A 15655-nucleotide genomic window follows, 5' to 3' on the forward strand; every position below is an offset into this window, starting at 1 on the left:
CTTGTCACTGGTTTACTTTAAATACAGCTGGAAACCCAAAACTGTTCTCTCTATAAAGTAATGTGCCGAAAATGATTTGCAACAAAAGGAAGCAGCTGTGTTTGTTGGTATTTTGTGATCATTTAGAAAATAGGCAAATTTTAAATCTTTTGTCATGTAAGATGAATGGTGCTGTATGCCTGTGTGCAGCAAGTCACCCCAAATCCATTTTGTTCAAGTATATGCCATTTGTATGTCAAAGAATGCTTTTTCATTTAGCTTTAAAAAAAAAGGATTGCATTGTTTATTTGTAATCTCCAGTATGGTATTCATCTTGACAGGAGGACACGCAATCAAAGGTTGGCTCAGAGCAGTGCAATATGCAGCTGTGTTTTAACTTTATTTTGAAGATATGCACAGATATACAGAGCCTTGAGTCCAGTTTTTTTTGTTTGTTTTGTTTTTTTATATTGCATACGGCTTTGTAGATTGCTGAAATCTGAGGAGGAAAGCACAGATAAGATCTTGGAGGGAACCAGTTCCCCATGCATGTTTATAAGTAGGTTTTGTTTTTTTTGTAACAAGAACGCCAAAGGAAATAAATAAATAAATAAATAAATAAATTAAATAAAAATGTAATGTGAAAACAAGACCACAACGACAACCTGTGTCTGTGGAATAGGAAGGTGGAGAGTCAGTCAGGGAAATATGCATCCGCTTATTCAAGTCCAAAAGTACTTGTCTCCTCCACTGCTATCAACAGCTTCTCATGTAACATGGAGTAAGAAGGGTAGGGTGGAAGATCCAGACGGTTGAAGCATGTGTGGGCCCTGTAGAATATCCATAAAAAAAGCAGTTAGTCATTTCTATGAAATAAAACAATACATGGAAAGCATTTTGATTTCAGGAACAACCCTTATAAAGCTGTCCACAGATCTGAGGTAACTGATCCAATCAAGCTGTTTGTGGCTAGATTGGGCAATAATTTCATGACTATTGGTGCAGTTGTTGCTTGCCTGTCACGCTCTCTCAGAGTACAGGATTGAATACCAGACACTAATGGCACTTGCAGTATCTTTGTGTCTGCATCCTTTTCCCCTTCTCATAGGCTGAAATGGGACAACTCAGCTAAGACAAATATCTCTGTTTTTGAATCTTTCTGTTGCCCAAATGCCCAAAGGTTGGTAATATTATTCTTGCTCCACTTAGGACCCGTTTCCACTTGTGTGTTGCGATTTTGTTGCGGAAAAAACGTCAACAAATCCGCATGCGGGTGCGGATTCGTTCGCGTTTCCATGTGGATTTTCACGCGGAATCGCTTGCGGTTTGCACTATGCGATTTTAACCATGTCAATGCCGGTAAGCATTGACATGGGTTTTTAAGCGATAACGCACGCGAAAACGCATGGAAAACCGCAAGACAAAGACGCTTGCGGTTTTCCTACTAAATTACATTAGTGGTGATTCGCGTGCGGGTATGCGGCATGCGAATTCTGACGGCTCTGCCTCGCAGATTTTTTCTGCACAGCAGACCGCACAGAATTCCTGACAAGTGGAAACAGCCCCATCCACTTGTATTGGTTATGCGAATCTGCATGCAGAAAACGCATGCAGATTCGCTCTAGTGGAAACGGGCCCTTAGTTTTATGGGCTTTTTATGTTTCAAGCTCATGATTGGCATCTAGCCAATGCAGCGTCTCTATATGCAGTGTCTTGGGACACCTGTTAGATTTTCCGTTAAGATGGCATGGAACAACCGCCGAGTTCTGTTTAGCACATGTAGGAGGCTTAATTCTCCTATGCAGAATCTGAAATCTTTTTTTTTTTTTTTTCAATAAATTTTTATTGAAGAAAATTGTTTAACAACATTGATATAACAGTTTGACATTCTTGTTAATATTTCTTCGTATTTCAATACAAGACAGAACATACATAAAGAAAACGGTCAAAGACCCAAATAAACTATAATAAACAATAATAAACAATATTGGTCCTCATTGGTTTGCTTGTATATACAGTATATATGTATACTCTAACTCTGATATTGGTACAGATCTTGGGTTACTACTACTATTACATCTAATGGCAAAAAGTTCTCAGACTACTTTTATCCTTAAAGTTCCAGATATTACAGGTCCGATTGTTCCCCATATGGAGTAGATACCAATTTTCTATATCTCAAGGGATCTGTAAATTAAATAAGGTTATACTCCGTAGTCTAGCGGTTAATAAGCGTTCCATAGCTAAATTTGAATTTGCCATGGCCTTAATTTGGTCTATACTTGGGATTTCACTTGAGCCCCAGTTAGCAAGTATTTGTTGTGTGGTAGCGAAGAGAATATTGGATACCCCCACTCTATTTGGAGCTGGAATGTCCTCCGAGCCTATGTGCAATAAAGCTAAATCTGGGTTAGGTAATAAATTATTTAGTAAATATGAGGATATTAGCCTAAAGACTGCTTTCCATAGGTTTTTTATAGGTAAACATTCCCATAACATGTGGAAAATCGTGTCGATATCCCTCCCACATCTCCAGCATAGTGGGGATTGATGGGGATTGAAAGTTGCTAGTTTTCTTGGTGTTAAATACCAGTTCAGTAATATTTTAAAGAAGGTCTCCAAGTGTGTAGAACAATGCGAAAATCTTGATATATATCTGCTAGTTTTTATAATATCGTTGACAGTAATATTTGTTTGTAATATTTTATTCCATACTCGGACATATCTGTCTAGTGAGTTGGCAGAGAAAACAACTCATTCTGAAGACCAAAAGGAAATACCTTTAAGTAAGGAAATCGGTTCTTTAAGATAAGCAGCCAGGTGTCTAGGTAATATTGGAATACCTATTTTTTTGGCCCGTATAAATGAACTGATCTGAAGGTATGTAAAACTCTCCTTCTTTGGTATGGAATATTGTTCAACCAGTTGTGTAAAGGTTTTAATTTGGTTTTGCATAAATAGATCATTAAAGAGACTCTGTAACAAATTTTTCAGCCTTAGTTCTTCTATCCTATAAGTTCCTTTGCCTGTTCTAATCTGCTCTGGCTTACTGCAGTCTTTCCTAACTGCACTGTCTCTGTAATAAATCAATGTATCTTTCCTCTGTCCTGTTTGTCGGGCTAAGGCTTGATTGTGTGGAATGTGCAGGGCTGCTTGTGATTGGTAGAAGCGATACACACCCTCTGCAGGCCCCCTGCACACTCTGAATGACTCACACACTATGTTTAGCTGAGCCTATTAGAAGCTGGTTAGTTTGTTTGTAAACACTGCCTAAAACTGTTAATTACAAGCCAGGATTGCAGCAGAGAGTGGCAGAAACAGCACAGAGGGGCACAGGAGAAAATAATGAATAGAATGGTATGCTTTTTATTGTAAGAATATTAGAGTACAGATTCTCTTTAAGGTATATGATACCTGAGAATAACCAAGGTCTAAAGTTAATATATATAATAGATAGTTGTAAAGCTTGTAGTGGGATTTTTAAGGGTATGCTATTTATAGTAGGTCGGTCATTTTGGATATAGTTACTGCAAACTTCTAATGTAGCTTGTATCATAGGGTTTTTTTGGATAGGGAAAGGTAGGTTTAACAATGGAAGAGAAATTAAATGGATCAATGGAGAATCTGCTATATTTTCTTCTATTAAAACCCAGGGCTTCCTGTCTATTGTCGCCCACCAGTATTTAGAAGCATCTAATATACAGGCCCGATAGAGTGATTGTATACAAGGGAGACCCAGGCCACCCCTAGAACGGGGTATAATTAAAGTTCCATAGGAAATTCTATGTTGTTTAACTTTCCATAAATAGGAGGTAAGAATTTTCCGCATCTCTTTAAAAAGGTGGGTGGTACAGGAATATGTACTGTTCTAAATATATAAGTTATTTTAGGTATTACATAGGTCTTAAGGAGTGCTATTTTCCCGAGTATGGAATATTCAAATTTTGCCAAGGAGTTCAAATCAGTCTGGGTATTTTTTATAAGTGGTAAATAGTTGTCTCTGTAGAGATGTGTTGTAGACTGAGGGATATTAATTCCCAAGTATGGGAGACCGCTAGTAGACCAAGGAAAGGGAACCAGGCAGGATATCTTCTTCTTCGTGGCATTGTCTAGATATAGCGGAAGCATTAATGATTTATTTGCATTCACTTTGTAGTGGGAGGTTCTAGAGAAATCCTCTAACACATTTCACACGTTTGTGTGAGAAAATGCGGAAAAGCCGCCGCGTGCGCTCAGAACAAGGCGGCTGATTCCGCATCCAACGCGGCGGTTTGCACGCGTAGGCCTACATCTGTCAGTATGGCTGAACGCGGAGAAACAGCCGCATGCCTTGATAGCGGTGCGGCTGGCTCCGCGTCCAGCGCGGCGGGTGCTACACAAGACATGTCTGGTGTGGCTGGGACTGATAGTCCACACAGGTTGAGAGGCAGAACTTTTATGACAGCCAGAAGGGAGTGAGCTGACCATGCCAGTCAGCCGACGATTGTACCAGTTCCCATTGGTCCAGCACTTAGGGGAGGCGCTGGAGAGCGCTGGGCTATATATACTGGGTGCTGGGCATTCGCTGGTTGTCTGCCGTTGCGATCACTACGTGGAAGCACTCACACCTTATTGTCAGAATCTGTGTTATCATTCTGTTATACTTCAGATCAGTTCCAGGGTGTTGATGATCAAGGACCTCACACCCAAGATTAGGAATCTGTGTTCTCATTCTGTTATACTTCAGATCAGTTCCAGGGTGTTGATGATCAAGGACCTCACACCCAAGATTAGGAATCTGTGTTCTCATTCTGTTATACTTCAGACTAGTTCCAGGGTGTTGATGATCAAGGACCTCACACCCAAGATTAGGGACTTGTGTTATCATTCTGTTATACTTCAGACTAGTTCCAGGGTGTTGATGATCACGGAGCTCACACCCAAGACAAGGCATTGTTTATTGTCTGTTATGACTTTCTGCTTTCCTGACCACTCTTCTGTTCACTGATTTGGTACTTCGCTATATCTGATACTCTGTTGCCAAACCCTGCTTGTGTTAGGATTACCAAATCAGCCTCCTGTCTATGTACTGTATATGTCCGTGTGTTGCCGACCTGGCTTGTCCGAACTTGAGAGCTATCTCCCCAGTTAAGAGATAGTTCACAGACCAGTCAGTGACATCCTCCATTGGTGTCACTCTCGCTCTGGTCCTTCCCTCTCCCAGTCTAACTCCTCCCTGCGGGAGAGTCTCAGGCTGCTGGAAGGTACTTACTTTAGCAGTATTCCTTACTGCCTTGTACCTGTTTTCCTGGTATTGTTCTCAAAGTATTACTGTTGCACCAAACACTCATATCTCTCAGGTGTCCAGAGGTTAGTAATATATCTGATTATCGGTGATACTGCAGATCATCAATAATCAGGTATATATCTGTATTTTGGTGATACTGCAGATCACCAATAATCAGATCCTCTCTGTGTTACACCGATCGTTACAGTGTGGTAATGAGTCTAAAGGATTAGATAGTGTAAGTATGACATCATCGGCAAACAGACCTATTTTATATTTGGTGTTTGCGATGTCTATACCTTGTATGGTGTCCTGTGATCTAATTTTCAAAGCTAACATTTCCATCACCAAGGTAAAAATTAAGGGGGAAAGGGGACACCCCTGCCTGGTACCATTGGAAATTGTAAATGTTTTAGATACAAATCCAGCGAGGATCACATTAGCAGACGGAGCAGAATATAATGACATAATTGAAAAAAGAATATTACCTGTGAAGCCAAATTTAATCAAAACAGCCCTCAAAAATCCCCAGTGTACTCTGTCGAAGGCCTTCTCCGCATCCAAGGCTAGGAAGAGGGAAGGCCTTCGACAGAGTTCTATGTATGTTTAAAACTCGTCTCGTCCCATCCGTAGCCTGTTTCCCTTTAGTGAAGCCTACTTGATCATAGGCAATCAGGGATGGCATAATTCTAGATAATCTGGTCGCAATTAATTTAGCGAATAATTTAATATCTCCATTAAGGAGAGAGATAGGCCTATAATTACCTGGATTATTTTTATCTTTACCTGGTTTTGGGAGAACTGTAATAGTTGCTCTTTGAAATACAGCAGGAATTTGAGATGTTGATGTAAAATAATTAAATACTTTAGCCAGTGCTGGTGCTAGGAGGTGTTTAAAATGCTTATAGTAATCATTAGTAAAGCCGTCCGGGCCTGGGGCTTTATTGGGTTTAAATGTATTGATAAGTGAAATAATCTCATTCCCATCAATGGGGTTATTAAGAAGTTTCAAATTTTCATCTGATAATTGTGGGGCAGCTATAGAGCTTAAAATTTTTGGGATTACTTGGTCCGTAGGTTGAAGGGTATTTTTATCTTCCTTTAAATTGTATAGTGCCTTATAAAAATCACTGAAAGCATCAGCAATCTCTTTGGGGTTAGTTAAAAATTTTCCAGTTTGGGGATGTACTAATGAAGTTATTTTTGCTTTGGTTTGCATACATTTAACTGCTTTTGCTGTAAGAGAACTTGCTTTATTCGACTGAGAATAGTAGATTTGTTTTCTTTTTTGAAGTAGAAAGTCATAGGACTCTGAGAGTAATGATCTTAATTCTTGCCTTAGCATGAATAATTTATTAGTTGTAGTAGTAGTGATCAAGGATTTATTTATTGATTCTAATACTTGAATTTCCCCCAATATTGTTCTGATTTTACACTCTTTTTGTTTTTTCCGAATTGCGCCTGCTTGGATGAAAACCCCACGCAGATACAGTGGTGTGAAAAACTATTTGCCCCCTTCCTGATTTCTTATTCTTTTGCATGTTTGTCACACAAATGTTTCTGCTCACCACTGTATGCTTTATGAGCGCACCATAGCACTGCTTCATTAACCAGTCCATTGTCATTAAGAGTAAAGTAATCCGAGATCTTATCTTGAAATTTCTGTTTTAAATTCTTATCCATTAGCAATGAATCTGGCAAAAGCGAGGTAATAATAGGGGCATGGTCCGACCAAGTAATTGGGTTAATTTTAGATTTAACTATTTTTTGTAGAGTAATTACATCCATCAGAAAGAAATCTATCCTTGAATAGGACTTGTGGGCCGAGGAAAAATAGGTGTAGTCCACTTCAGAGCTGTGTAAGGCCCTCCATGGATCATATAATCCCTCTTGCTGGCAAATCTTCATCAAGGCTATAGGTTTCCTTTTTTAATTTTTATTTGACATATCTAGGGATGGGTCGAGACAGGCATTAAAATCCCCTCCGATTAATAAATTGCCCGTTTTAACTTTATTAATTTTTGTGATTAGTCTACGGAGCGATCTTAACTGGCCAGTGTTGGGAGCATAAGAATTCACCAAAGTGTATGGGGATTCATTGATAGTACATTTCATGATAAGAAATCTTCCATTTGGATCTTTAATTTCTTCGTGTATAGTAACAGCTAATCTAGAATGAAAAGCTATAAAGACTCCTCTCTTTTTTTTGGTATAATTATTGAATATAATAGTGGGATATTGTTTATGTGAGCAGTAGGGAGTTTTACTCTCTGCAAAATGTGACTCCTGGACCATTAAAACGTCTGTTTTATTAACTAAGGCGTCTCTCCAAAGGGAGTGTCTCTTGACTGGAATATTCAGACCATGGGCATTAATCGACATAAAATTAAGGGTCATAATAGTGGTTCCAATGATATACTATCAAGTTAGATCTGCTAAATACAACATCATAACAGACCAATAGGATGAAAATATAATAAAAACAAAGCCCCTCAACCCAGTTTCCCAACTCAAAACACAATTGCTCTGTAGCTATCATTAATAATAAAGCATTAAGTGTGTTCAGAAGGAGGAATTTGCCATTAGCACAATCCCCAGACAAATCTGGGAGAGCTAGGGAGGCAAGGAAACCACTTGCCATTATTGAAAATAATGGCAGTATATTCCAACAGTCAGCCATAGAGGTTCAGAAAGAGAAAATAAATAGAAGGAGCGACTGTGCACACATCTAACAATCAGTCAGCTTGGTGCCATTCAGGGGTTATTTTTTTTTTTTTATTTTTTTTGGGAGCAGAGAGAGGTTTGGTTGTATCTAAGAGGTCAGGTAGTGGAAGCTGCAGTGCTTTCAGCATATCGAGGCCTTCTCGTAGAGTTGAGGCAGTGTATAGTTTATTTTCTCTCAGGACTAGCACTTTAGTGGGGAATCCCCATCTATTGGGGACTCATATCTCTCTGAGGTGAGAGGTGAGAGGGTAAAGAGATCTCCTCTGTTGCAGCGTGGCAGCTGATAAGTCTGCAAAAACAGTTATTTTCTCAAAGGGATCAGGGAATCGGCCGTTCTTCTTTATAAAAAAGAGAATTTCCTCCTTAATGTGGTAGAATTGAAACGCTGCGATAACATCTCTGGGTATAGTAGGAGATAAATGTTTAGGCTTAGGTAGCCTGTGGGCTCTTGCAATGGATAATTCCAGATCTGAACAGTCAGGGAATATGGCTTTAAGAAGCTGGTGCAGATGCAATTTAATCTCCATATTAGTTACTGTCTCTGGAATTCCTCTAAACTTCAAGTTGCATCTACGATTCCTGTCTTCGGCATCTGTGGCCTTCTGTTTAAGCCAGGCAATATCTGTATTGTGGATCTCCAAAGCATCAACCACAGTATTGTGCTCTAAAGTTAGTTGGGATAGGCCCTCCTCAGTTAGTGACATTCTGTTTTCCAGCTCCCCAATAGAGGACTGCATATTAGCAGTAAAAGATTGGAGATCTATTAGTAGAGAGGTTTTAAAAGTGAGCAGAAAATCTTTAAGATAAGCTTGTGAAATCATTTCTCCAGACGTTGGGAAGCTCTCTATAGAGACTTGTGAGAGCGCTGCAACGTCACCAGCAGGCCCCATGTGTTCTGCTCGTGAGTCATATAGCTTTTGTTTAGATTTTAGGGGGCTGCTGTTAGAAGGTGAGCTTGTACCTGTAGGAGATGGAGGGTCCGAAGCGGCTTCTTCTCCCCATGATTTTGATGATTGTTCTGCCGATCCCTCTATCTGTTGCTGCAGAGCGGGAGTTTGGGATTGTGAGCTGCGTGATGCGCCGCCATCTTTGTTGGCTCGTTCTGCCCTCTGCTTCATTGCCGCCAGGAAATCTGTTAGTTTTTGCGGCTTCGGCTGCTGTTTCTTCCTTTTCCTGGAGCTCTCTGTTTCCATCGCTGCTTCCCCGGTGTCCTGCGATCTGTTCGCCATGCTTGGCACCGCTTTGAGCCGCTTTACTGAGCTAGTGTGCTCGGAGCGCTCCTACTACGCGTCCAGCTCCGTGCTCGGCAGGCCACGCCCCCCCAGATCTGAAATCTTTAGGGTATTGGGATTTATATAGCTAGTCCTACCTCCATGTTGCCACACTCAGCCTGCTTTTGATTGGTAAAGAAGCCCGCATTAGTATGTGTGAGAGTGGAGGATGCTGTGGTTGGGAAACTTGGCAAGTTGGCAGATTCTAGAGAAACAGTAGTAACTGACACTTGGCAGAAGCACAGGCAGTAACAAAAAGTTCAGATATATGAGTAGTCAACTCAAGCCAGTGGTCATACACATAAGATACTTATCAATTGTAATATCTAAGGAGCAGGCAAAAGAGTAGTCAGGTTCAGGCAACTAGCAGCAGCTAACACTATCATGGGCAGTTTATGCAGAGCCTTTTTAATCAGCACTCACCAATCATTGGCTGGCCACACACACCATCATCCAATCAGGTATCAGCCTTACTTTCTGTTATACCAGCTGATGTGCATTCACAAAGCCCCTGAGACACCGTAGGGTAAGATCAAGACTGCTGTTGTTTGGAGACTTAGCAAATTCTAGAACAACAATATCAACTGACACAGTGGCTCTGACACTCACCAGACCTAGCCCACCCACTTTCCGGCTGCTGTAAAATCTTTGTGTATTAGACTGGGGGGGGGGGGGGGGGGGGAGGGGTGAGTTTCTGGGTCTTCACATCAGCAGCCTCTATATCCACTTTTGGCCAGCACACTGGACAAAAGGGTATCTGATGACTGAGAAGGCATACGTATTTATGGGGGTAATCTTCTTCCTTCCATTGAGCTGACTTTTCAGGACCTGTCATACCCTTTGGTGATATTTGGCTGGCCGACAAGTCCTTCTCTAATTAAAGTCATTGTTTGATGCTCGAAGCCATACACCGCAGTTACACACACATTACTGCAACTTCTCTAGCATATTATCATGTGCATGTACAGCACATGTTTTCTTTGTGTTGGAATGCAACAATATGCAGTGCATATATTTTGCACATGTACAAATATACTGCAACATGTATCATGGGAAAACTGTACAATATATGAAAATATAAACTGACACACAATTACATATGTAGTGGGCAATTAAAGATTAAATACATGCAATTAATTAACGCACAAAATACAGTATTTGTTTATGTATGAGACCATGTTTTTCTGCATCATACACTAAACTCCATGCATCATATTGCCCTGAAAATTACACACAGTAGCTGCACATACAAATCAGCCCCAATGTAAGCTGTATGAGCATTTCACAGTACCTTGGAAGAGATGTTATTTTTCCCCATTTTTCTATACAAAAGCGCCTGAGTCCATTGCTTCCTCGCAGAGCGGCAAATCCTTCATATGGTACACTGGATGTCCCCGTGACAAACTGCAACAGTCGTAACCTCTGCTCATTGTTGAACCTCTCTACAGCTGCCCAGAACCATCGGATGACAATGTGCCCATCATGGTAACCTTAACACAGACAAGAGATGAAATGCTTCTAACAATACAATCTGATTAAAATGCTTTTACAGATTTGTAGTCTTAATGTTGTGATTTAGTCTCTAACTATAGCAACAAGACATTTGTTAATTAAATGTCATATGAAAACTGCTGCAGTTTTTATCATTGTAATGATCCTGCACAAAAATGCTGCATTGCTGTACACAACACACACCTGTATTTTTACTGAAAATAGTGCCACTAACTACAGAAGACAACAGTTTGTAAAGGAATGACTAGTTCTGCCCAATGCGGGACCATTTCTGGGCATAAGTGGCATAAATGGAGAGCTACAGTACTATTGGATCTGAGGGCAAACATTGCAGCAGTGGTGCTCTATTTTGTTTTTTGTAAACTTAGACAAAGGGCTATATATTACCTCCACGATATTCTGTATTATTACGCCAGTCAATCAGATCTATTTCTGCCGTGCCAGCAATGACCAGCTCCAGCTCTCTAGCATCAAAAACGGACACAAGCCTTGAATCCACAACCTAAAATATAGAACAGAATCTTAATCATTATACAATCACCAAGGAAACAAAACCTCTTCACGTTATCTTGTTTTGAGATATATGTGGGCTGATTCATGAAGCTGCGCTGCTATAGCTAGATTCAGGGAGGCTCAATAAGCACGGTAGTGCAGCATAGCGTGCCTTCCTTAGTTACGCGCGTTTCTTACATAGCAACGCATGCTCCTTTAAATGCCGACCCCTGCTGTGAAGTTTCGCTTCCGCATTTCTTCACTAGAGTGGCCACTACTGTGTTAATTAACATTGTTACTATGTCATTAACATAGTAACCATGTTAATTAACATAGTAGCGGCCGCGATACTTCACAGCAGGGGCCGGCATTTAAACGAGTGTGCATTGCTATGAAAGCAACGCCTGTAACTAAGGAAGGCATGCTATGCTGCACTACCACGTGTAGTGTGCCTCCCTTAATTTAGCTTGCGGTGCTGTCATGTAGCTCGTGTTGCTATAGCAGCGCAGCTTCATGCATCAGCCCTATTGCAAACCATTCCCTCCAAGTGTTACAATTGCTCATCAGTTGATAAATAAACTATTTAAGAAATAAATGTTTATAATTTCTTGAGATTGGTAATTTTAAAAATACAATAGCAATGGATATAATTTTAAAAATAGTTTATTTTAAACATTTTACACTGCCACCTTGTGGGTTAATGTGCCCATCTGAACATGCTGTTTTTGATTCTTAGGTTGAGGGGAACATCTTAAGTGAAAATGTAGCTTGAGCACAGGTATCTCCTGATGTTGCTGGTCTCCATTTCAGTGATCTACAGAGATGTATACATTTTGGTTTGGCCAATTGCTGCCTCCTGCTCTTTCTCCCTATCCCCTTCACCATAGGCTTCTCAGCACACAGCTGAGCAGTGTGTTTGTAAAATGATTTTTTCTGTATTGTCAGTCAAAACAATCATAAGCAATGGTTTCAGGTGACAATTTATTAGCCTATGTATGTTGTTCCAATGAACCAAGTCAGTTGAAAAAAAGTTGAAAAAGTTGCGGCCAAAAATGGGCGTAATTATTATTTATCGATCTATGTGGGCACAATTGTTATTTATCATAATATAGAACGCTGTTACACTTGGTGGGTGGCTGCAATTAAGTAGAAATTTATCATATTGTTACTTAGGGATCAGGGGGTGTTAGGGTTAGGCATCACTAGGGGGGTCTTAAGGTTAGGCACCACCAGGGGGGTCTTAAGGTTAGGCACCACCAGGGGGATCTTAGGGTTAGGCACCACCAGGGTGGATTTAGGGTTAGGCACCACCAGGGGGGTCTTAGGGATAGGCACCACCAGGTGAGGGTTCTGTGTGAGAGTAGGGAGAGGTTAGGTTCAACACTATCAGTAAATTTACTGATAATGTAATACTGCAATTAAAGTGTTATTTACCGTTTTTGTTATTCAACGTTGCGCTTAAATTGTTATTTACTGATATTGCTAGTAATATCGTTATTTAGCATTGTGGCTTAATTAGCTCGCGACTTTTTAAATGTCTGCTTAATCCTCCCTTCCTCCCCATAAGTTCCTTATTGCCTTTCTGCTCTATAATACCCCTATAATCCCAGCTTCCCAAGCATGTTTCTTAGGGGGAATATTTGACCTTTTTTATTTTATTTATTCACTCTCTAACCACCTCCTGTACTTTCCAGCTGAAAAACATATCTTGCTTATGACCGTTCCTCACTCAGGGGTGGACACTATCAAGATGCCAGTGCATGCCCTAATAATATCCAACCTAACACCCTGCTCTGTGGCCTAGTACTAACTAACCAACTAGCATTGCTCCTCCAATCTATACTAAACTTAATTGCTTGACTCAGTCACTGCTATTCTCGCTCTCCACCTGCTGCTTCTCTTTTTCAAGCTCTCCATTGGCTAGTTTAAACTTGTAATTCTAATGTACCCATATGTAAATTTTCACTAGTTTCCAGATAAAACCCCAACTTCACCCTTCACTCTGCAAGCAACCTTCTTCTGTCTTCCACTAGAATTCCACTAGAATTACCTTCTTACATTTGTGCAAACAAGACTTCTCACATACTACTCCCTCCCTTGGAAATTCTCTTCAAAAACACATCTGTCGTTTGCCACCCTATTACACACCCTTAAAGGGAACCTTAACTGAGAGGGATATGGATGTTTCTTTTTAAACAATACCAGTTGCTTTTCAGTCCTGCGGATCTCTTTGGCTGCAGTGGTGGCTGAATCACACATCTGAAACAAGCATGCAGCTAATCCAGTCTGACTTCAGTCAGAGCACCTGATCTGCATGCTTGTTCAGGGGCTGTGGCTTAAAGTATTAGAGACATAGTATCAGCAGGAGAGTCAGGCAACTGGTATTATTTTAAAAAGAAAAATCCATATCCTTCTCAGTTTAGGTTCCCAAATAAAACTTACCTTTTCAAACTAGACTGTTCACCTTCAGCCTCTGCCCAAGCTCTACTTCTTGCATGAAATAATTTAAAAATGCGCACAGATGCACACCTTATGTATTTCCCCACCTCTTGTTTCCTTCATATTCCTTTAGATTGTAAGGTACTAAGGGCAGGTTTATCTCCTTTTTGCTTCTTGTAATTTGCTGTACAGGTTTTTAATCACAATGTTTTAGTCACTGTGGCATTTATGTAGTCTATCAACTCTGCATTATGTACCAATATGTATATTTTTATGTACCCGTTATGTTTCTTACTCTTTACAGCACCACAAAATATGATGGTGCTATACTGTATATAGCAATGCTATTTGTACTACATTTGTAATGCAGATACTGACAGAGAAGCATGAAAAGTAGTAAAACAAGTCCCCTCCCCCCCCCCCCCCCCCCCCCGAAAAAAAATTATCCGACATGTAAACAGATGTCCCTTCTTCACAGAAGCTAAATGAAATTTTGCCTTCTTAAAGCAGAAGATATTTACGAGCATTCACCTGTAAGAAGAGTGCCACTTTGGTTTCCCATGATGCATCACTCCCAAATATACAAATTATCTCTCTATTCCCTTTAAAGCAAGGTTGCACAACAGCTGGTGTATAGTAATCCTCACTATACACCAGCTGTTCCGGATGTGCAGCCTTGTTTTCAGGGCATAAAGAGTTGATTTGCATATTCAGGAGTGATGCATCATGGGAAACCACCGGCCAGTCGGCGGCTACTACGCATGTGCGGCCCTGAGCCGCATGCACCCTGATCATGTTACCACAGCCAGGGGCACTTTGCTCATGCGCAGTAGAAATTTTCGCGTAGAACCCTCCCGGCCGCAGGAGCGCATAGAGGAGGCGTGCAGCCGGATAGCATTGGCGAGAGACTCTGACTGAAGTTGTTGGCACAGGACGACCACAGGGGGCTGCAAGAAACCCCAGGTAAGTTAAAAGAAATTTTAAGGCAAATAAAAAATGAGTTTAAGGCCCGGTTCACATTAGCATTAAAAAGCGGACCATAAGCGGAATGGAACAGCTACTGTACAGACGGAACGGATGTGAACCGATCCAATGTTAACCTATGGAACTGTTCACATGCGTCCGTTCGTACAGATCCATTGTGTACGTTCCACTGAACGGAATGCACGTTTGCTGCAGCACCAATTTTTCTGGATCACTGAGCCCAGCGGACCGGAAACGGAAGATGAAGCCCTGCATTGGGGACAATGAGAGAACGGAACGTTTCTTCACACTAGTGAAGAAACAGACTGTTCAGAGGGCAAAAGCAAAATCCACTGGGGGTGGGGGTCTGGGGGGATGTGGGGACGCAGACTGGGCCATACCTGTGTGAGCAGGCGAGTGAGGGAGGGTGCCGTAGCCATGCCAGCGGGTAAGGGATGGTTAAAACTTACCCAGGCATCTTCTTCATTGCAGCAGGGCAGTAGAGAGGGTTTATTCCAGGCTTTCGTCTTCTTTCGCGTGTAGTCACATGACGCGGAAGATGGAAGCATGGAAGAAACCCTCTCTACCGCCCAGGTGCAATGAAGAAGATGCCTGGGTAAGTTTTTAACCCTCCCTCACCCGCCTGGCTGCTGTACCCTCCCTTACCTGCTGGAGGGTTAAACAGAGTGAAAATGGATCCGATCGACCGGTGATCAAATCCGTTTTCACGGATCCATTTGGCAGTGTGCACCAAGCAATACGGATCCGGTGAAGCGTAAGTTTGGCTTACAAATACAGTGTGACCTGGCCCTAAGTACATTTAAAAGGTAAAAACTACACATTGTATTTTAATACATAACCCATTTCACTGAAACATCACTCTTTCACAGAGTCCTCTTTCACAGAGCATTAATGTAAAATTCCACATCCATGAAATAATGCTGTTGCATACATACATTAGAGCTACATTTAATGCAATGAAAAATTATTCTTCAATCTCATTTTTGCA

The 15655-nt window shown here is 41.0% G+C and overlaps 1 protein-coding gene across 4 annotated transcripts in view; it reads right to left on the bottom strand.

The window, feature by feature from the left end:
• Window positions 1-344: 344 nt before the first annotated feature.
• The window catches only part of HECW1 (HECT, C2 and WW domain containing E3 ubiquitin protein ligase 1), a 412329-nt gene continuing 397018 nt past the window's right edge, over window positions 345-15655 (bottom strand). For all 4 annotated transcript variants that reach the window (XM_068236363.1, XM_068236364.1, XM_068236365.1 and 1 more), the window contains 3 exons: window positions 11140-11254; window positions 10532-10730; window positions 345-809 (listed from right to left, as the gene is read on the bottom strand). In XM_068236363.1, the coding sequence (XP_068092464.1) occupies window positions 698-809; window positions 10532-10730; window positions 11140-11254 (426 nt within the window). In that variant the 3' untranslated portion in view covers window positions 345-697. The remainder of the gene's footprint in view (window positions 810-10531; window positions 10731-11139; window positions 11255-15655) is intronic.

The sequence above is a fragment of the Hyperolius riggenbachi genome, chromosome 5 (assembly GCF_040937935.1).
Source record: "Hyperolius riggenbachi isolate aHypRig1 chromosome 5, aHypRig1.pri, whole genome shotgun sequence".
Classification (NCBI taxonomy): domain Eukaryota; kingdom Metazoa; phylum Chordata; class Amphibia; order Anura; family Hyperoliidae; genus Hyperolius; species Hyperolius riggenbachi.